At 54.8% G+C, this 21,293-nt stretch overlaps 1 protein-coding gene across 5 annotated transcripts in view; it reads right to left on the minus strand.

The window, feature by feature from the left end:
- Positions 1-21,293, minus strand: part of ARHGEF18 (Rho/Rac guanine nucleotide exchange factor 18) — a 48,014-nt gene that overhangs the window by 6,423 nt on the left and 20,298 nt on the right. For 3 of the 5 annotated variants that reach the window (XM_028713428.2, XM_077921948.1, XM_028713429.2), the window contains 14 exons: positions 16,454-16,521; positions 15,588-15,651; positions 11,577-11,715; positions 9,243-9,355; positions 8,627-8,767; positions 7,194-7,444; positions 6,316-6,441; positions 5,598-5,715; positions 4,879-5,127; positions 3,585-3,661; positions 2,436-2,614; positions 1,845-1,936; positions 1,425-1,613; positions 1,134-1,280 (listed from right to left, as the gene is read on the minus strand). In XM_028713428.2, the coding sequence (XP_028569261.2) occupies positions 1,134-1,280; positions 1,425-1,613; positions 1,845-1,936; positions 2,436-2,614; positions 3,585-3,661; positions 4,879-5,127; positions 5,598-5,715; positions 6,316-6,441; positions 7,194-7,444; positions 8,627-8,767; positions 9,243-9,355; positions 11,577-11,715; positions 15,588-15,651; positions 16,454-16,521 (1,953 nt within the window). Of the gene's footprint in view, positions 1-1,133; positions 1,614-1,844; positions 1,937-2,435; positions 2,615-3,584; positions 3,662-4,878; positions 5,128-5,597; positions 5,716-6,315; positions 6,442-7,193; positions 7,445-8,626; positions 8,768-9,242; positions 9,356-11,576; positions 11,716-13,907; positions 14,480-15,587; positions 15,652-16,453; positions 16,522-21,293 lie in introns of those variants that run through there. The other 2 variants (XM_077921947.1, XM_028713430.2) reach the window with 2 other exon arrangements.

The following is a 21,293-nucleotide window of genomic DNA, read 5'->3' on the forward strand; positions in this document are numbered from 1 at the left end:
TACTCTTTGTTGGCAAAAACACAATCTGCCCGGGAGTGCCAGTCCTGATCTCATCTCTGGCAGCTCTCAAAATCAGTGGCCGAATCTGGAAATCCTTGCCTTCCCTCAGCTGCCTAAGTCCCCTTTCCTCTCTCCAGGGTTTTCCCCAAGGAATCGGAGACTACGCCTTCGGGCATCCAACCTCTCCTCCGCCCTTTTCATGCCTCTCTTGGTTCTGGGAGACCAGCAGAGAGGGAGCTTGTCACAGGAGGGGGAGACCCCTGTGACTTCATCTCCGCCTCTTGGCTTCCCTTCTCTCCTGCTTCCGCTTCTGCTGCCGATTCTGGACTGCTCTCTGCCACAGAATCTCCCCGCTCACCAAACCCTGTTCCCTCTTCAGCTTCCCCCAACTCCTCTGCCCAGTCTTCTCCCTCTGACCACTCATCGTCGCCCCGTTCCCCAGGCTCCGAGCCTTCTTCCCTTGGGGGTTCCCCAGCTGGTGCCCCCCCCCATTCCTCTGCCTGTCCATGACAGCCGCATAAGTCCCCTCCTCTTTTGCTTTTTCCAAGCAATCCACGACTGTGCCTATGTGCAGACAATCTCTTCTCCACCCTTTAAATGCCTCTCCTAGTTCTGGGAGCCAGTAGTGATGTATGGAAGTGAGAGCTGGACCATCAAGAAGGCTGATGGCCGAAGAATGGATGCTTTTGAATTCTGGTGCTGGAGGAGACTCTTGAGAGTCCCATGGACTGCAAGAAGATCCAACCTCTCCATTCGGAAGGAAATCAGCCCTGAGTGCTCACTGGAAGGACAGATCCTGAAGCTGAGGCTCCAAGACTTTGGCCACCTCAGGAGAAGAGAAGACTCCCTGGAAAAGACCCTGATGTTGGGAAAGATGGAGGGCACAAGGAGAAGGGGACGACAGAGGACGAGATGGTGGGACAGTGTTCTCGAAGCTACCAGCATGAGTTTGACCAAAGTGCGGGAGGTAGTGGAAGACAGGAGGGCCTGGCGTGCTCTGGTCCAGGGGGTCATGAAGAGGCGGACACGACTAAACAACTAGCTGGTTCCTCCCACCATCCCTCTGCCTCCAACTAGTCCATGACAATTAAGCCTTTCTCTCCCCCCCCCCCAATTTTAAGGGGGGCACTTACTTTTGGCCAGGCCGGCCGTGGCGCTGTCGTACCCCCCAAAGGTCTCTGCGCGCCTCAGCAGGCTCGACCCGCCGGTGGTGTCCTCGGAGCGGGCGGGGGCCGCGGACCCCCCTAGCTGGGTGAAGATCAAACTCTGCAGGCCTTCCACTGCAAACGCAAAAACTGGTTTTGGCGGGGAGGAGCAGGAGAGGAGGCCAGCGCCCAGCCGAGCCTTTGCCCGCCGGGCGCTCCCCAGGCGCTTGGGAGTCGCAGTCCCGAGCACCAGGGGCGTCTCGCGAGCGCGGCACCCACCTTCCGCCACCGCCTTCTTGAGGATCGCCTCCCCCTGAAGGCTCTCCGGGGAGTCCGCCCTGCCGATGAGTCGGGGCCGGGAGCCGGGCGCCGGGTCCTCGAAGCCGTTCATCTCCGCCATCTCTAGGTAGATCTGTTGCTTGTCGCTCAGGCTCTGCAAGATCTGCTCGTCCTTTTGGCTCAGGCGGTCTGGAGGCGGGAGGAAGAGTTCAGGGCATCGCAGCGCCCAGGGGTGGGGGCAGCCAAGCCAAGAACAACAGGGAAACAGAGAGCGTAGGGCCGCCTCCCCTTCCTGGGGAGACAGATTGGCAAATTCTCCCTTCTGGGCAACCTTCCTTGCAGTCCCTGAAGAGCTCGGACGTAGGAATCAGGCCAGGCCTCCCCCCCGGCCGAAGGGTCATCTAGTCAAAGCCTTCCTACCTTGGAATTCCTTCAGCTTCACTGCCCTCGCCTCAGCCTGCCTCCGCTCCTCTTCAGGGTCAGCGAGAAGCTCCTCCTCCTCATCGGGACAGCTGAGCAGACAAGACAGAAGCGCCCCCAAAAAACTCTTTAGGACGGCTTTGTTTCCTAAGACCTGCATTGGCTCCCAGGACGTTTCCAAGCACAATTCAAAGGGTTGGGGCTGGCCTTGAAAGCCCTAAACGGCCTCAAAGGCCCAGTAGACCTGGAGGAGCGTCTGCACCCCAGACACCGGGGTCCATCTCCCGAAGGTCTTCTGGCGGTACCCTCATTGCAAAAAGTGAGGCTGCAGGGAACCAGGCCTTTTTGGTGGTGGCGCCCTCCCACCAGATGTCAAGGAAATAAACAACTATCTGGCTTTTAGAAGACATCTGAGGGCAGCCCTGTTCAGGGAAGTTTTCTGATGTTTTATTCTGTTTTTAGTCTTCTGTTGGGAGTCGTGCAGAGTAGCTGGGGAAACCCAGTCGGATGTGCGGGGTACAAATAATAAGTTATTAATATCGCATTCCCAGCAAAAGTCATGGCCAGGGAGCTCCCCCCCCCCCCGCTCACCTCTCCACCGCCCGGCGGATCTGTGCCATCCAGAAATTCCTCTCCTCCTTGGAGGCGGTGTGAATCTCGTACATCTCCGGCCCCTTGAGGGAGGCGCTGATTAGAAACATGGCCTTCTCTTCGTTGGCCACTTCCCGGACGATCAGCTTCTGCAGAGAGATCACCGGCGGCTTTGCGTCCTGCGGAACAATAACAGCAACAACGATAATGTTATTACCGTATTTTTCGCCCTCTAGGACACACCGTCCCATAAGGCGCACCTAGTTTTTTGGGGGGGAAATAAAGGGGAGGGGAATTATTTCCCCCCCAGGCGCGGGGCTGGGGCAGGGGAAGCCCGAGCTTCCCCAGCCCCCAGAACAGGCAGCTCTCTGCAAGCCGTGGGAGCCCAGCGCCAGGCTCCCGCTGTTTGCGGAGAGGTGCGCGAAGCCTGGAGGCGCTGAGCTCAGCACGCTGTGCACACCGACCCCTCTTGCTCTCCAGGCTTCAGCGAAAGCCTGCATTCGCCCCATAGGACACACACACTTTCCCCCTTCATTTTTGGAGGGGGAAAAGTGCGTCCTATAGGGCGAAAAATACAGTATTTATATCCTGCCCATCTGGCAAGAGCTGCGGTCTCCATCATGCCACCGCAGGGCAGCAAAGGCCTCTGGGAAAAACCCAGAAAGAATCTTTCGCAGACAACCTCCGCAAGCCTCAAAACACCCTTTTACACACCTGCAAAATACCTCTTTCCAAATTTTCAATGCCTAATGTTTTACAATTTTGTGAGTGTTGTAAGCTGCCCAGAGTGGTTGGGGAAACCCAGCCAGATGAGCGGTGTAGCAATAATAAAATTATTATTATTGCTACTACTACTATTATTATTATTTCTGAAGTGTCCTTAGAAGAGGGAGCCCAGGAGACTCCTGTGCGCTGTATGGCACTTAGATTATTTCATGTCACTCTCTAAGGAATACGTCAGACAGAAGAACACATGAGAAGATGAAGGAATTAGAAACCAATGTTTCTACCGCACTGACAAAATAGGATTTGTATTTTGTACATACTGGGCTTGATGGTCAACGAGATGAGCTACACTTTAATATATTATTTCATGTTGTTGATTTTGACACTATGAGAAGCTGCACCCACGTGGGGTGGACCACGTACCACAGAGGCGAATGTGTACTTCTGGTCTTTCTCCTGCAGCAGCAACAGCACGTCGGTCAGCAGCACGGCCAGGATCTCTGCCAAAAAAGTCGACAGAAACGGGAGTGAGACCAAGACGCTTTAGCAGAGATTGGGCGAAATCTGTGGGTGGTTTGAAAAATCGCCGCTCCCATACAAGTTCATTCAGCAGGGTCGACTTAAAATCAAACCGTCAAAATGTGCTTTACGGGGAAACTAATTAATTATGGGGATGCGGGTGGCGCTGTGGGTTAAACCACAGAGCCTAGGACTTGCCGATCAGAAGGTCGGCGGTTCGAATCCCCGCAATGACGGGGTGAGCTCCCGTTGCTCGGTCCCAGCTCCTGCCAACCTAGCAGTTCGAAAGCACGTCAAAGTGCAAGTAGATAAATAGGTACCACTCGGGCGGGAAGGTAAGTGGCGTTTCCGTGCGCTGCTCTGGTTCGCCAGAAGCGGCTTAGTCCTGCTGGCCACATGACCCGGAAGCTGTACGCCGGCTCCCTCGGCCAGTAAAGCGAGATGAGCACCACAACCCCAGAGTCGGCCATGACTGGACCTAATGGTCAGGGGTTCCTTTACCTTTACCTTAATTAATAATGAAGAATATGCGGCGTTAGAAATAATGCATGAAACCGCAAAAGGGGCCGGATGGGAGTCAAAATGCTTTGTGTGTTTTTTCAAACACTGGATTTGTGTCATGTGTTTTAAAAAATTATTTAAAAAATAAAGAAATGAGGGTTCCCTCAGGGTCCCTTCTGACTCTAAGCAGGCCTGAGCAGCCTTGCCGGAAAAGATCTTGCGAATAAAAGAGAGTGGTTTGTCGCCGGCTGACTCCCGGCACCCGGGGAGGCTGCACTAAAAATGGTAAAGGGACCCCTGACCATTAGGTCCAGTTGCGGACAACTCTGGGGTTGTGGCACTCATCTCGCTTTACTGGCCGAGGGAGCCGGCGTACAGCTTCCGGGTCATGTGGCCAGCAGGACTAAGCCGCTTCTGGCGAACCAGAGCAGCGCACGGAAACGCCGTTTACCTTCCCACCAGAGTGGTACCTATTTATCTACTTGCACTTTGACGTGCTTTCAAACTGCTAGGTTGGCAGGAGCAGGGACTGAGCAACGGGAGCTCACCCCGTCATTGCGGGGATTCGAACTGCCGACCTTCTGATCGGCAAGTCCTAGGCTCTGTGGTTTAACCCACAGTGCCACCCGCGTCCTGCTTGCCTGCAAATCCCGTCCTCTGTCCCAGCAAACTTTGGGGGGAAGCGGCAAGGACCCACCTTTGAGGCGCCCGGAGGCGGCCTTCCAGCACAGAACGCCGTCCACCAGGAGCCGCCTCTGGAGCATGTCCTCCTTGCGGAAGACCAGGCCGTTCTTGAACTTCCCCGAAGACTTCACCTCCATCTTGGTCGCCATCTCGCGCAGGCGCTGCCCCTTCTCGTTCTCGTTGACCTTGGCGTCGACGGCCGTGATGACCTCCTTGATCAGCGCCAGCGCCCGCGTCAGGTCCTCGTACTCCTGGGTGCCGGCTGCGGGGAAGAAACCGGGGGAAGATGGAGGAATTCGCTCCTGTCCCTCCAGCCGTTCTAAGGGAGGCGGGGGCTCTGTCCATTCAGGGACTGCAAGAAGCTAAGGAGAGCTTAGCTGCAGGATCAGGCCATCGGGGGGTCCTTCTGGGCTGGCATCCTGTCCTCAAAGTGGGCAAACAGAGCCCTCCACCCCCAGGGAAGCCCCTGAGCAGGACCTGAGTGCAGCAGATGAGATGGAGAGGGGGATCTGTGCTTGGAAACCAGGGTGGATAAAAATCAATGGTTTTTAAAAAATCAGATTTTAAAAAATTTAAATCAGATTTTAAAAAAAAAAAAAATCCTGAGGCTGGAAAGGGTTCTCCCCACACCTCAAAGTTCAGTTGAGAGGGGGAAAGGGATAGAGCCATTGAGCTGGGAGGGACCTCTAGAGGTCCTCTATCCCACCCCCACCCACCCCCCCGGAGCCGTACCTTCCGTGTTCTGAATGATGCGCTCCACCAGGACGGGGTATTTCATGATGCGCTGCGTCACCAGCAGGTTGCACTCCTGGACCCCGAGCCGCCGCACGATGGAAGAGTTGCTGATTCTCTAGAGGGCAACAGAGACGAGAGATCTGGGCGGGGAGGGCTTCCCCTCACGGGAAAGGCTTTGCAGCCCCCAACCTGGCCAGTTCGGACCCCCAAATCTCGCTCTCCCGAGACTACCACTGAACGCAGGGGCTTGGTTATATACACACACACAGTGGAACCTGGGTTCTCGAACTTAATCCATTCCGGGAGTCCATTCGACTCCCGGAACGGTTCGAAAACCAAGTCGCGGCTTCTGATTGGCAGCAGGAGCTTCCTGCAGCCAATCAGAAGCCGTGTTGGACGTTTGGCTTCCGAAAAACGTTCACAAACTGGAACACTCACTTCCGGGAGCCGATTTGTTGGGGAGCCAAGCCGTTTGGGAACCAAGGTACGCCTGCAATTTCCTTTTATTCTTTTATTTATACAGTACTTTTTTTTCTTCCAAGGGTCTCCTCCTCTCCCTCCCCTTTTCCATCCTCACAAAGACCCTGCAAGGAGCTTCAGGGCCGAGTGGGGATTCGAACCCAGGTCTCCCAAGGTCGTAATCTGTTCTTCACTGTTATGCCCCGCTGAAGGCTGAAGGTTCCCCCCTCTAGCTCTCTTTTCCTGGCCGCCTTACCTTGATCAGGTTCTGGAACTTCTTGCTCTGTTGCAGGAGCTCTTTGTAGTGGGCCACCGCCTCTCCGTGGCTGCTGCAGAAGACGCCGTACTTCTCCTTGACCAGCTCGCCCGTCTCCCCTGAGAACTGGAAACCGGGGAGGCAGGGGAAAAAGGGGGTCGATTGCATCTCAGGACCGCAATACCTCTTGCCATATGAACCCATCCGGACCCTGAGATCATCTTCCGAGGCCCTCCTTTGTGTGCCTCCTCCTCGAGAGGCGCGGAGGGTGGCAACAGGAGAGCGGGGCCTTCTCTGCAGTGGCTCCCCATCTGTGGAATGCTCTCCCAAGGGAAGTTCGCTATACATCTTTAAGCACCAGGCAAAAACGTTCCTTTTTAACCAGGCCTTTGAAAGTGGACGTTGAAAGGGGACGCGGGTGGCGCTGTGGGTTAAACCACAGAGCCTAGGACTTGCCGATCGGAAGGTCGGCGGTTCGAATCCTCGCAATGACGGGGTGAGCTCCCGTTGCTCGGTCCCTGCTCCTGCCAACCTAGCAGTTTGAAAGCACGTCAAAGTGCAAGTAGATAAATAGGTACCGCTCCGGCGGGAAGGTAAATGGCGTTTCCGTGCGCTGCTCTGGTTCGCCAGAAGCGGCTTAGTCCTGCTGGCCACATGACCCGGAAGCTGTACGCTGGCTCCCTCGGCCAATAAAGCGGGATGAGCGTTGCAACCCCAGAGTCGGTCACAACTGGACCTAACGGTCAGGGGTCCCTTTACCTTTACCTTTGGTTGACATCCTACGCCCTTTTAAAATGTGTTTTTTATTTGGGGGTGGGCTATTGGGTTGTTGTTCTGCAAGTGGGGGTGAGGAAGAGAGGGCCCCCCCCCGGACCCACCTGCTGCACCAGGAGGGCCCCGATCCGCTGGACGACGTAGTTCCTCTCACTGCCTTCCTCCAGTGCCTCCTGCCGCAGCTCCTTCAGCTGGGAGAGGAAGGCTCCGTGCAGCTCCAGCAGCTCGTCCGCGCAGGGGAAGAGGCGGAGGATGGTGGCCTGCCCAAACTGCAGCTCCTCCCGCATGGCTCGCGAGTAGACCTTCAGCATGATCTTCAGCGTCCGGACGTGGTGCATCTCGGTCTGCATCAGCTCTGGAGGGGGAAGAACATCAGCCCCGGTTGATTCCCGACTTTACATCCCTCCCCACTCCCCAAAAATTGTACATATTTACACCCCCACCACATGTGAACGTAATTCCCGGTTTCCTGGCACACCCTCCAACATCACTCCCAATATCCTTTGTTTATTTGATTTAATCTGACTGGTGTTTAAGTACCATCTCCAAGCTAACTTATAGTAATTTTCTTTTATTCTTATAGACGACAGTTTCCACGCAAAATTCTCCCCTATTTCCTTTGACTATCTATCTGCCCTGTTGTCTCCTTTTCCGACACCTCTTTTAACTGATCTTCTGGATCTTCTTATTTCTACTAATATTTCATCAATTTCACCGGTTTCCCCCTTTTATAACTATAGTAAAGGTATAGGGACCCCTGACCATTAGGTCCAGTCATGGCCGACTCTGGGGTTGTGGCGCTCATCTCGCTTTACTGGCCAAGGGAGCCGGCGTACAGCTTCTGGGTCATGTGGCCAGCAGGACTAAGCCATTCTGGCGAACCAGAGCAGCGCACGGAAACGACGTTTACCTTCCCGCCGGAGTGGTACCTATTGATCTACTTGCACTTTGACGTGCTTTCGAACTGCTAGGTTGGCAGGAGCAGGGACCGAGCAATGGGAGCTCACCCCGTCATTGCGGGGATTCGAACTGCCGACCTTCTGATTGGCAAGTCCTAGGCTCTGTGGTTTAGGCCACAGCGCCACGTGCGTCCCTATAGTAATTTTATAGTAATTTTCTTTTATAACTGTATTAGGCGGCTCCATTTGTGTGAATGGGGACCTGCCCTCCCAGCTAGCGTGGGGGTCCTGCCTGCTAGCTATCTCCCCATGTCTCTGTTGTTCCCCTTGCAGAAGAAGAATAATAATAATAATAATAATAATATATTATTTGTACCCCGCCCATCTGGCTGGGTTTTCCAGCCACTCTGGGCGGCTTCCAACAAGTCCAAAAATACACTAAAATGTCACACATTAAAAACTTCCCTGAACAGGGCTGCCGCACAGGCAGGCAGAGGGCAGAGACAAAGCTGGGACTCCTCTCTGCCTCTGGCGCCCCCTGCTGTCAGGCCCCCTGCTTTCCCCCCAACTGAGCGCAAGGGGCCCCGGCCAGAGCCGCCACAGAGAAGGCCCCGCGGAGGCGATTCCGGGCTCCTCACCGTAGATGACGTCTTGCCTCTTGGCGACCTCCCTCTCCTGCTGTTTGGCATAGGCTGGCTCCACCGCGAGGCTCCACGACGGGGCCTCAAACTCCCGGGCGTCCGTCTCCAGCTCGTTCCGCAAGGAGGCGTACTGAGCATCTGCGGGGAGGAAGAGGATGCTGCAGACGGAGTGCTCGACGGACGGTCTCTCCCCGCCGTCCGATGCAGAGCCCTGACTACGGAAAGGACTTTTCGCGGCCGGAAAGGAAACCCTGCAAATTCTGCCGCTTGCTTGTCTCTAGCTGTGGCTCCCGCGTTGCAGGGGGATGGACTAGTCAGTGTTCCCCAACCTTGGGCCTCCAGCTGTTTTTGGACTACAATTGCCATCATCCTTGACCACTGGTCTTGCTAGCGAGGGATGATGGGAGTTGTAGTCCAAAAACAGCTGGAGGCCCAAGGTTGGGGAACACTGGACTAGATGATATTTAGGGGCCTCTTTCTGACTACACAATTCTGATTCTCCGCACACAAACACACACACGCTCTCTCTCTCGCACACAACATCCCCTGTCCCAGCGCACTGAGTGTCACCACAACCCCCACCCCTACGGCGCAGGATTCGGCCCCCGCTTACCTTCCACGAAGACTGATTCCGCCATGGAGGGGGCCACGGAGACGGCATCCTCGGAGGCCGCTTTTGGCTTCAGGAAACCCGAATCCCCCTCGTCCATCTCTGCCCCCGTGAGCCTGAACAGGGGGAAACGCAGAGCTGGCGTCAGAGGAGCTGCCACCCCCCTAGCCGGGTGTCACGCGGTATGGGGGGGGGGGCTCACACCTTTGGGAACAGGACGGCGGAGGTCACGAAAGAGGAAGAAGAAGGATTGTAGAGTCGGAGGGTCATCGAGCCCAACCCCCTACATTTTTGAGCCTGTCTCGGACCCACAACGCTGAGATGAAGAGTCACACGCTCCACTAACTGTAAGAATGGGGGGAGGTAGGGGGCTGCTTCAGTTTAAGAGCGGGGGGGGGGGGGCAAAAGGAGCATCAAGGATCTAAAAACACTGAGTCAGGGGAGAACCTTCAGTGCTGCGAAAAGCAAACAAGCGACAACTCTGAAAGGTGGTGAAACCACACGTCTCCCTCTGTCACTGGAGGCCTGAAGCAGGTCCAGAGCAAAATGACTTAAAGACGCGTTTGCTGGATCTGGCCAATGTCGGATCTGGCCAATGTCTGCTCCAGCATCCTGTTCTCACAGGGGCCAGCCAGAAGCCTCAGTGGGAAACCGGCAATCAGGATTCGAACCCAAGAGCCCTCCTGTGGTTTCCAGCAAGCAGAACTCAAAAGCATGGCTGCCTCAGACGGTGGAGGCAGAGGCAGAGCTGTCCTGGGCTAGGAGCCCTCGAAAGCCCCCTCCTCTTGCAAAGCCATCCAAGTTGGTGCCCCCCTCCCCGCCTCTTGTGGAAGGGAGTTCCACAGATTAACTCCACGCCGATCGAGGGAGAGCTGCCTTTTACCTGTTGCAGGGGACAAGGGAAAAAAGCTTTCCCTCTGCCCAGCTCCTTTTCTCTAAATTAAAAATTAAGAAAAGCTCTCTGGGGCTGCAAGGGGGTGGGACGGGACCCTGTAAGCCCGTCTCAGCCCAGCAGAAAGATTTACAAAAACAGGACGGAGAAACCTGCATGCTGAGATTTGCTCGCATGTCGAGAACAGATTTTGCTGTGTGCCAATGAGTTTTGAAGAGCTGGCGTTTCGGTTATGTAATAAACCTCCTTTCGCTGCCTCCTCGCTCCCCCCAGTGGCAATACCTCTGCCCACCCTCCTTGCTGTCCCCGACGGAAGCAAACTCGGGCTGATCCCTGCCCTCACCCACCCCTCTCCCTCGCATATTCTTGCAAATTCCAGCCCCCCGGAAATCTCACTCCCCACACTTGAGGGCTGGCCCTCATCCTGCCGGCATCAGGAGACGTTTGCCAGCCCAAAGGGAGAGCCGTTCCTTCGCTAGGAAAGCGGAGCAGAGGGAGACCAAGACCTCCCCAAGAAACAGACCCACACCAGCTCAATGGGAAGCAGCCCTGAATCGGACGAGGGGCGCTTGATTCCCCCTCTCTGGAACAGAGAAAAGGATGCACAACTTGAGATTCTGACAAGGACTAGGACCTCTGAGCGCTTTCTATACGATTTGGAGTTCTTCTATTGCACGTGCATTTTCAAGGCGACTCTCATCTTGAGCCAGGGAAAAATCTTGAACTAGACTCAACAACCAGATACAGCTGATATCCTTCAACCGGGCTCTCAACCCGTGCAACTGGACTCAGCCTACGTGCCTGTCGGACAGTTTTGCTTCCCATCTGATCTCCACCTGTTGTTCTAAATGTTCTCTATGTTACCCCGAGGGTGCTCTAGTCCAACCCATGAAATGCAGGAATCAGAACTAAAGAATCATAGTTGGAAGGGATCCCCAAGGGTCATCCAGCCCAACCCCGGCAGTGCAAGGATCTTTTTGCCCTACGTGGGACTCGAACCCACGGACCTGAGATTAAGAGCCGCGTGCTGAGCGAAGAAATAAAACCAAGGAAGGAAGGATTTCATATGGAAAGCAGCCTCGTGCTATAAATACCAGACTGCAATCTCCTGATGCTGTACCCACCCCCCCACCCAAATGAGCCAGAAATATTGCAATTTAAAATCATCTGCTACAAGTCTGGGGTTTGCGGGGGAGAGTCTCCCTGCTTTTGGGGGTCCTTTAGACCCATGTTTTTCTGCAAAAGGGAGGCTAGCTGGGATAGCAGGCTTCTTGGGTTTTGAATGCCTTCCGTAGATTTTTCAATTTCGTTGTTCTGCGTGGGGCAATGACAGTAAAGATGATCGTATCGCAGGAGGAGGGAAAGAGAGGAGGGCTGTGCCAAAGGAGGGGGCGCTCTTTCCCGCTGCCTCCCCCCCACCCCCGGAGCCCCCAGGGCAGACTCACCCGGGCTTAGCGGAGGCCCTGGCGGAAGCTGCGTCGGCCAGCGGCGTGGGCGAGCTCCCCCTCTGCGCGATCGTCATCCCGAGGGCGCCGCCATCCGGGCCCAGGAGTGATCCGTGCGGGTGCTCCCGGAAGGCGGAGGCTACGGAGGCAAAGGCAGAGTTGGTGCTCAGGAAGCGAGTGGCGAAGGGCGGCCCGGCCGCCCGCAGGAGCCCCCGGCCGTCCGAGTGGGGCCGGAGGACGGAGAGGATCCGGGAGGTCAGCAGCTCGTTCTCCAGGAAGACGCTCTCGTTCCAGCGGTTGGAGAAGGAGCCGCAGAAGAGGAGCTCGGAGGGCGCCGCCGTGGCGCCGCTGCCACCCTTGGATGTGGCATTGCCCATGCCTGCGAAGCGGCACTGTGGCCCGGGGGGCACGACACGCTTTTATGCCGCCCGGCTGGCCCTTCTAGAAGTGTCCAGAGAGGCAAGCGCGGCCGCTCAGCAGCAGGGGGCGTATTGGCGGAACCAGCAGGCAAGTCTGGAGGGGAGGAAATTGGGCCCCCACTGCGTGCTCTGGAAATTGCTAAGTCCCTCGTTTAGCGGCCGGAGCCCGCAATTATTTACACCTCGGCTCCCAAAGGGAGAACATGCTCCCATGTGTCAAAGAATAGAATTATCTTACAACCGCCAGGGAGGGAGGGAAGGAGGGGGGGGGGAATGGTGAGTGGCTCACGGCCGCCGCACCGAACTGAGACTCTGAGGAGCTGGAAGACAAGGCGCTTTTGCCCTCCGTGGCATTTGATGCACAAAACGGCCCGGTGTAAAATAAATATAATTAGGGGGAGGCCGTGTTTCGTTGGCTGGAGACATTGGCAATTAATGGGGGGGAGGAATCGAATTAAGAATTGCACGCTGCTGTGGCCAAGAAGAGGAGGAGAGAAGACACACAAACACACACACACAGCCAGGGGGGGGGGGGGAAGGGTCAGAGCTAGACAGCGTTAGAAACTGACAATATATAAGCTGGCTGCCGAAGGGCCCCTTGAACCAGGGTGGCAGTTGCCAAAACAGAACGCCCAGGTGTCATTTTTGGGCAAGGCGGCTCTAAAGTCTTGTTTTCCAAAGGATGGATTCTCAGTTAAACACCTGGTTAGTTCAGAGGACTACCTTGAGCTGGGTCAAGAGCTCTGAGAACTAAAAGGAAAATCCCTCGATCCAGGGACAGTCCACCGATGTATTGGTCTATTCCAGGCCTCCTCAACCTCGGCCCTCCAGATGTTTGGAGGCTACAATTCCCATCATCCCTGACCACTGGTCCTGCTTGCTAGGGATCATGGGAGTTGTAGGCCAAAAACATCTGGAGGGCCGAGGCTGAGGAAGCCTGGTCTATTCTGATATCCTTCCCAACGGCGAGCGGCAAACAATCCGCTATAACGTCGTTTGCTGCTGCTTCTTGGGCTACCCAGAAAAAGCATTTGGGTCCCCGAATTTCATTCCCGTTGTGCAGATGAAACACCACGGATAGAATTCAACAGGATGGGGTCTCAGCGTGTGGAAACAGGAGTGACCCAAGGATTCCAAGACGGAGACGTCAGCGGGTCGCAAGAGGTTGAAAGCCGGGTGCAAAATGTGCTGGGCGAATTTCGCACAGGGGAGGCAGAGTTGGCTCCGATACTTTGGGGAGCTGCTGCCGAGTCCATGCAGGCAATTCCAAGCTCAACAGACCAAGGGCCTAACTTGGAATTGCAAGGTCTTTGGAGGGTGGGTTTGCTTCATTCGTACAGCAAGCACCGCAGCTGAGCAGAGAAGCGATGCCCTTGCCTGCAGACTCCCAGCTGAAGCCCCGAGAACAGCTGCTGCCAGACAGTGCTGGCGGCACTGAGGATATTGGGCTTCTGGGAATATTGGGCTTGAAGAAGACAGCAAGGCTGGCCGGCTTCTCCCCATGGGGGTCTGTTCACTCCTGACAAGCCTGTTTTGCTGGAACGGAGCTCTAGGGAAACCGCAAGGGGCAGCAGGAGGAGAAAAATCTCTCCCAGGATCCAACCTCGCTTCAGTCGCCCAGCGCGGAAGAACAGGCCGTTCTTGTCCTCACAGCAGCCTGGAGGTGCTATGGGGAAAGCGGCAGGCAGAATGCGGTGTGGATCAGGCCAGGGAAGAAGCTCTGCCAATCTTTTCTCCCAAACCAGACGCTGGGAAGATCAACGCAGGTTTTATCCACACGTGGGGAGCTTACGTTTTTGGGCGATAAAACCGGAAGGAGGAAAGCAGCTTTAAGTAGCAAAAGGCTTGCTCACGTAGTGCAAGATCTGAACGGCGGAACACACTGCTGCAGGAGGCCACGGCGGACACTGACCTTAGGCGGCTTTCAAAGAGACAAATCCATGGAGGAGGAGAGGGCTGCCAAAGGCTGCCGGCCACAGAGGCTCGGCTTCTGAATCCTGGTTTCTGCGAACCGCGGGAGGACAGAGGGTTCTCGCACTCGAATCCGGCTTGCGGGTTTCCCATTGAGTCGTCCGGTTGGCCACTGTGAGGAGGCTGGGCTGGTGCGATGCTGCGGCAGCCGGACTTGGCTTGAGTCTTTATAGAGCCTCCAGCTCCGGAAACAGTCTACCTCGATTTCTGGGTTCTCGGGGGTATTTCTCCGCCGTGAGATGAGGAAGCTGGCCTGGAGGGACCTGAGGAGGCAGGCTCTTCCCACGTCTGTCACGGAAACGATTCTCGCCGCACAGGCCCACGGCCACGCAGAGGGGGCTGGCAAAACAAAGTTGTCCCCCTGGGCGCTTCCATCCCCCATTCCAAGCTGAAAGCCATGGAAACTCCACTCGTCCAATGGATGCCCACTTCATCTCATTTTCTGCCCTCCGCTGGCTTGGGGGGGGGGCCCACAAGGTGTGTGGGAGAACCGCTGGCCCCCGAAAGGGCTTCTCGTCCGGCCGGCTCTCCCCCCTCCAAGTCCCCCTCCCGCCCCCCACAAGCCAGGCTACCTGAAAAGCAAGCAAACCGTTTTCTGAGTTCAATTAGCACAGCCTGCAGGCTGCCGAAGAGAGCCATTGATTCCCCGGCCGCTTCTCCCGACAGACCAGACTGCGCACTGCAGAGATGTTTCAACCGCTAGGCAGAGAGGAAAAAAGGCCAGCTCTCCCCCCCCTCCCCAAACCCGCCTCCAATCCCTTACCCAGCTCCTTCTTCCTTCTTTTTTAGACCCACTCAGTGCCGGGAGCCAAGATAACCGGCACAATTTAGCACGCCTGCACCAACAGCCAACCTGGTAATATAGATAGAGATCTATTTTTCCCCGTTTCACAGCTGCCAAGCAAGCGATCGATGGGGGGAAAACAGCTTATCGATTTTTCTCAGGGCTCTGTGATATTTTTCGTTCCCTTTTTTTTGTCGAGGTTTCACAATGAGGTGAGATGAAGGGAAGGAGGGAAGAAGCACGAAAAGGCACACATGGGGCGATTTTAGGCCACTCAGGAGCGTTCTAGAGCTTTCCTGAGCGGGGAAAAGGGGGAGCCACTTTTGTATCATGCCAATGGCCCATCCAGTAGCGTTCCTGACCTCACAGCGGCCGACCAGCTGCCCATTATGGGAAACCCGCGAGAAGGACGTGAGCACAAGAGCCTTCTCTCTACTGGTTCCAGTGGTTTCCAGAAACTGGGATTCAGAAGCATTCCTGGATAGATGCAGAAGGGCGCAGCCATCATAGCCCGATTCTCCTCCACCAAGTTGTCCAGTCCCTTTTTAAAAAGTTGGTGGCCGTCACTGTGGCAGGGAGTTCTACAGTCTAACCATGTGCTGCAGGCAATATTTCCTCCTGCCGGTTCCAGGTCTTCCAACATTTGGGTGCCGACAAGCTCCTGTGCCCACTTGCTGTGCACCAGGCGTGATTTTACTTCAACCAGGTGGCCTCTTCCTTGCCTCTGAAAGCCGAAAAGGCCCAAACGCTGCCGCCTTTCCTCTTAGGGGGAAAAGCCGCAGCCCCGTCTGAAAGGAAAGTCAGAGCCGCAGAAACAGATCATTTGGGGGGACGAACCTGGGCTGTAGCTCCGGAGTGAACTGGGTGGAGAGCTCGGAGGGCGGAGGAACGAATCTCTTTGCTGCAAGATAGAAAAGGGGAGGGAAGGAAGAAAAGACACAACACAATGAGAACAGAAAGCTGGACTTGAAGGGCTTCACCGTGGCAAGATATCGTGAATTGTGACATTTACGTGCTATGCAAAAATCACAATACAGTCGTACCTTGGATACCAAACACCTTGCGAGTCGAACGTTTGGGCTCCCAAGCATCGTTCTGGTTTGCGAACGTTCTTTGGAAGACGAAGGTCCGATGCGGCTTCTGATTGGCTGCAGGGGCTTCCTGCAGCCAACCGGAAGCCATGCCTCGGTTTCTGAATGTTTTGGAAGTTGAACGGACTTCCGGAACGGGTTCCGTTTGACTTCCGAGGTACCACTGTCTGGGGAAAAGCATTAAGCCGGCCAAGGTTTCTCTCGATTCCTGCAGCTCCTGTTAACTCGGCCAGCTCAGCTCTCTCAGCAAATTGCAATAATAATAATAATAATAATAATAATAATTTATTTATACCCCACCCATCTGGCTGGGTTTCCACAGCCACTCTGGGCAGCTCCCAACAGAATATTATTAATAATGATGATAAAAAACCGATAAAACGTCACACGTTAAAAACTTCCCTAAACAAGAACAGGCAAGGCAAAAATCAGGGTGTGGGGAAAACCGTGAAGCCAGCCGATGCCTTTGCATAGCCCAGTCCTTATTTCAGATGTCATGATCTATCATCGTTATATTGCAATGTTTAGCTGGCGATGAAGGGAGACCAAGAGCCCCTTCTGCGTCTCCCACCTTCCCCCGGCCTGAGATAGAAAAGTAGGGAGGTGGCTTACCTTGGGCTTGGCCCCACTGCATTCAGGCAAGAGGGTCTTGCAGTTTTTGTGGACGTTTACTGCGCAATCTGAGGAGGGGAAGAAGAAAAAGAAGCGTGGGACTTCCTTCTCGCCAGGCCGACCCCACAAGTCCCAAGCCGACGCCAAGTGCCCCAGAGATGACTTTGAGCACATGCAGCGCTCAGCCCGACCTGCAGAAAGCCCTGTGGTTCACCTGTGGAACTCCCTGCCGCAGGAGGGAACAGCAACTGCCAAAATGTCCCAGGAGGAAGGGACTTTTCTTTTAAGTTCTCAAAACTCTTAACACAGCTCAAGGTCCTCTGAACTAGCCAGATCTTTCAATGAGAATCAATCACGGCAAGTCCATCCTTTGAAAAATAAAGACTTTTTAATAAATAAACGGCAATCAGACATTCCATTGTGGGAACTGCAACCTTGGTTTATGGAGCCATTTGGTGCCTGGCTTATATATCTATGAGTTTCTGATTGCTGGGGTAGCTCACTGGAGCATGCGACTCTTCATCACAGGGTTGTGGGTTCGAGAACATGGTGAGCAAAATATTTCTGCGTTGCCGTGGGTTGGGCTAGATGACCCTCAGGATCCCTTCCCACCCCAGAAAGCTATGATTCTAGGATCCCATGCTAATAATATTTATTGTTCGTAAAAAGGGAGAGGGGTGGCGCTGTGGTCTAAACCACTGAGCCACTTGGGCTTGCCGATCGGAAGGTCGGCGGTTTGAATCCCCGCGACGGAGTGAGCTCCCGTTGCTCTGTCCCAGCTGCTGCCAACCTAGCAATTCGAAAGCACACCAGTGCAAGTAGATAAATAGGTACCGCTGTGGCGGGAAGGTAAATGGTGTTTCCGTGAGCTCTGGCTTCCGTCACGGTGTCCCACTGCACCAGAAGCAGTTTCATCCTGCCGGCCACATGACCCGGAAAAGCTGTATGTGGACAAACCCCGGCTCCCTCGGCCTGAAAGCGAGATGAGCGCCGCAACCCCAGAGTCGCCTTGGACAGGACTTGACCGCCCACGGGGCCTTGACCTTTTTATTATTATTTATACACCGCTGGGTTTCCCCGGTCACCCTGGGCAGCCCCAACAGAGTATTAAAAACACGATAAAACACCAAACGTTGAAAACTTTAAAAGCTAAGCCACAGGTCCATCATCCAGGCCTGTACTCAGTCTGGCTCTCAGGCGGAGATGTCTGCAGGTAGCAGAGGATGACCCTGGGAACCTCCAGAGACAGTTTGGCCGCTCCGACAAGGTTCCTCGGATAAAGAGGCTCTTGCTTAAAACACACCCACCCTCTGAAAGCTCTTTCTGAACCGGCAACCGCCAGTTTCGTTGCCGCCTTCGTCCTGCCGCTGCCGGAAGCACAGAAGACGTCAGGAATTGGAGGCTGCCGTCTCCAAGACAAGCTGAACCGGCTGAAGCAATTCACGCAAGACAGAGGCCGGTGGGAAGGGGGTGGGGAGCCCACAGAAGGGTGTTCCCAGTCTGACCCTTCTGCAGACTGGGTGGGGCAACCGCCCCACATGCGAATGAGGGCAGCCAACGTTCGGAGCTGCTTAGAAAGCAGTGGGGGGGGGGTCCTGCTTCAAAGGCCCCTAAAAACAACCCCAAATGCCAGAGGTGTGTAGTCAGGGGGTAACTGGCTTTGCGAACCCACGGTCACCGGGCAATTAAGCCTCCTTGGGAGATAAAAACAGAACTTCCATGTGTGCCTGGGCACTTGGGGCCCAAGGAAATGGGAGCCTTCTGTTCATCCGTGAGCCTGTTCGCCTGGAGAAGATCTCCGCTCGCCACAGGGGAGCGGCTGTTTATGAGCCTGGCGGCAGCGCTCATGTCCCTAAAGGCCACGTAGTCCAACCCCCTGCAATGGAGGAAACCTTTGCCCAACGGGGGGCTCAAACTTGCAACCCAGAGAATTAAAGGGTCTCGTGCTCTACTGACCGAGCGGGCCAGACGTTTTCCACCTTTTAATTTCCATCCGTTATAATTGCTCTCTTTTATAAAGGTAAAGGTACCCCTGCCCATACGGGCCAGTCTTGACAGACTCTAGGGTTGTGCGCCCATCTCACTTAAGAGGCCGGGGGCCAGCGCTGTCCGCAGACACTTCCGGGTCACGTGGCCAGCGTGACAAAGCCGCATCTGGCGAGCCAGCGCAGCACACGGAAACGCCGTTTACCTTCCCGCTGGTAAGCGGTCCCTATTTATCTACTTGCACCTGGGGGTGCTTTCGAACTGCTAGGTTGGCAGGCGCTGGGACCGAGCAGCGTGAGCGCACCCCGCCGCGGGGATTCGAACCGCCGACCTTTCGATCGGCAAGCCCTAGGCGCTGAGGCTTTTACCCACAGCGCCACCCGCTCTGTTTTATACGCGTTGCTAAACGGGGATGGGGTCTAGAATGAGAGAGGGGGAGGCAGGTGAGAGCCACTGAGCTAATCTCTAAATGGCCCCCGCTCCACAAAAGGGCCTCTCTTTCTACCTGCAAAGGCTCCTTCGCCTCCTTTCAAGGCCAACAGTCCCAAGGGGAAACACGTTTCAGCCCCCAAACCCAGCTGTATCGGAACGTGTGTGTTTTTTTTTAAATCAGCAAGGAAAGGGTGAAGGAAACCAGGAACTCCCGTGCCTAGGATGACCTCACCCCGAAAGGTATTCCGAGCATCTAGGAAGTGGGAAAGGGCAAAAATAAACAGAAACCTAACCGGCCGGGCTCCAGAGATCCCCTCCTGCCTGCCTTGTTTAAAAACACAAGCTTCTGCGGGGGCTTTTGGGGGCGACATCTGGGGAGGAGCCACGGAGTGCAGTTAGTGGCCTGGGGTGGGGAGGGGGCCGGCCCCAGGACACGTGTACCTTGGTTGTCAAGTGTCTTGGTACTCATCCGTTTTGGATCTCGAACACCGCAAGCCCGCAAAATGAGAGGATTCCAGTCCTCCTGGCAATTATTATTTTATTATTATTATTACTATTATTATTATTATCCCCCTTTAAGGTCCGCTGGCAGGTTAGAGCCATTTTAAAACGCAGTTTTAAAATGTGTTCTTTTAGGGTGGCTCCTAATGTGTCAAAAGTCCAAGTTAAAAGAGGTGTGTCTTAAACACACAAAGGAAACTATATAATTAAGGCATTGGGTGAACCTGCAGGGAACGGTAATGTCATAACAGCTGAAACTAGTTTCGGGGCTAGCTATAAAACTGATAAATCGTTGCTTTCCTTTAACCTATTACAATTGTTATATTATAGTACTGTCATGCCGATAACGTACCACGTTGTCACTCCAAAATTAAAGCTGTAGAAATAATCTAAATCTGTTGCCTAGAAAGCTCAGTTGGTTTTTGTAACTATACAACTTTTAGAAGACATTTCTAATGTCTGATTTTTCATTATGCTTTTATATTTGTTGGAAGCCGCCCAGAGTGGCTGGGGCGAACCAGCCAGATAGGTGAGGTGCAAATAATAAAATTATAATAATTATGGCAGGTGGTTTGGGGTTGTATTTGCAGAAGCCTCTGGGCGACACTGCCCTCAGCCACAAACTCGGATGCGCCAGCGAGGACTTTAGACTTTGTAGCGGAACTGCAAACCGTCCGCTGCGTTTGTCCTTCGCAAGGTCGGCGTTCGCTCCCTTCTTCCCCTCGCCCAAAATGCTCTTGGCCAAAATATCTGTTGAAAGGTAACCAGAAGCGGCCGGAGGGAATCGATCAGAGGCAAGATGCCAAACCACACCTAGGGAGAGGCAGGGCTTTGCTTGCCCCAGTCAAAAGAGGCGGCCGTCTCAGGCAACCCAGCCAGCGGTCAAAGACAGTGGGAGGGTTGTTAAACGGTGGAACTCCCTCCCACTGCTTGCTGCAAACTACAGAAGGGGCGTTGATCTTGCATTCGAATCCTGTTCAGTCACTGTGGAAACAGTGGACTAGATGGGCCCTCTTGGGACGTATCCGGCAGGCTCCTCGGACGTTCTCCTGTCCCCACAGTGACCCGATGCCCCAAAGCCCCCAAACAGGATCTGAGTGACATGGCAGCGGCTCTCCCCACCTGTGACTCCCAGGCAACTGTCCTTATTCAGACAGGTTTGCTGCAACTCCCTGAACACACCTTGCAGGATCTCCTCCATACCGGTGCTCTGAGGGTCCCCCATGTGGGAGGGGTTGTCAGGGGTGCCCTTTCTCTGTCCCAGGGGGAAGAGGGAGAGGGGGCGCCACTAGGACCCAGTGCCCTCTCGCCATGCTCTGCGGGCGCAAGTCCTGAGGAGCGTGGTGGGAAGGGGCAGGCCTCTCCAAGCACCATGAGGACGCATGAGGACTAGGAACTTGACTTTCCCCACCTGAGAGGGCCATAGGCTCCCCCATCCTCGTTTTAGATGCAAGAGGACTAGGATATTGACTTCCCACCTCTGCAAGAGCCACAGTCTCCCCCATCCTTGTTTTAGGTACAAAAGAACCAGGAACTTGACTTTCTGCATCTGGGGGGGGGGGCATAGGCTCCCCCTCCTCGTTTTAGACGCATGAGAACTAGGAACTTGATTTTCTGCAAGAGGACTAAGAATTTGACTTTCCCCATTTGGGAGGGCCATGGGCTCCCCCTCCTCGTTTTAGATGCAGGAGGACTAGGAACCTGTTTCCTCAAGAGGACTAGCAACTTGACTTCCCACCTCTGAGACAGCCAGTCTCCCCCACCCTCACTTTAGGTACAAAAGGGCTAGGAACTTGACTTTGCCCATCTGGGAGGGCCCTTAGGCTCCCCCTCCTCGTTTTAGATGCAGAAGGACTAGGAACCTGTTTCCTCAAGAGGACTAGGGACTTGACTTCCCACCTCTGCAAGAGCAACATGCTCC

Source organism: Podarcis muralis, chromosome 18 (assembly GCF_964188315.1).
Source record: "Podarcis muralis chromosome 18, rPodMur119.hap1.1, whole genome shotgun sequence".
Classification (NCBI taxonomy): Eukaryota; Metazoa; Chordata; class Lepidosauria; order Squamata; family Lacertidae; genus Podarcis; species Podarcis muralis.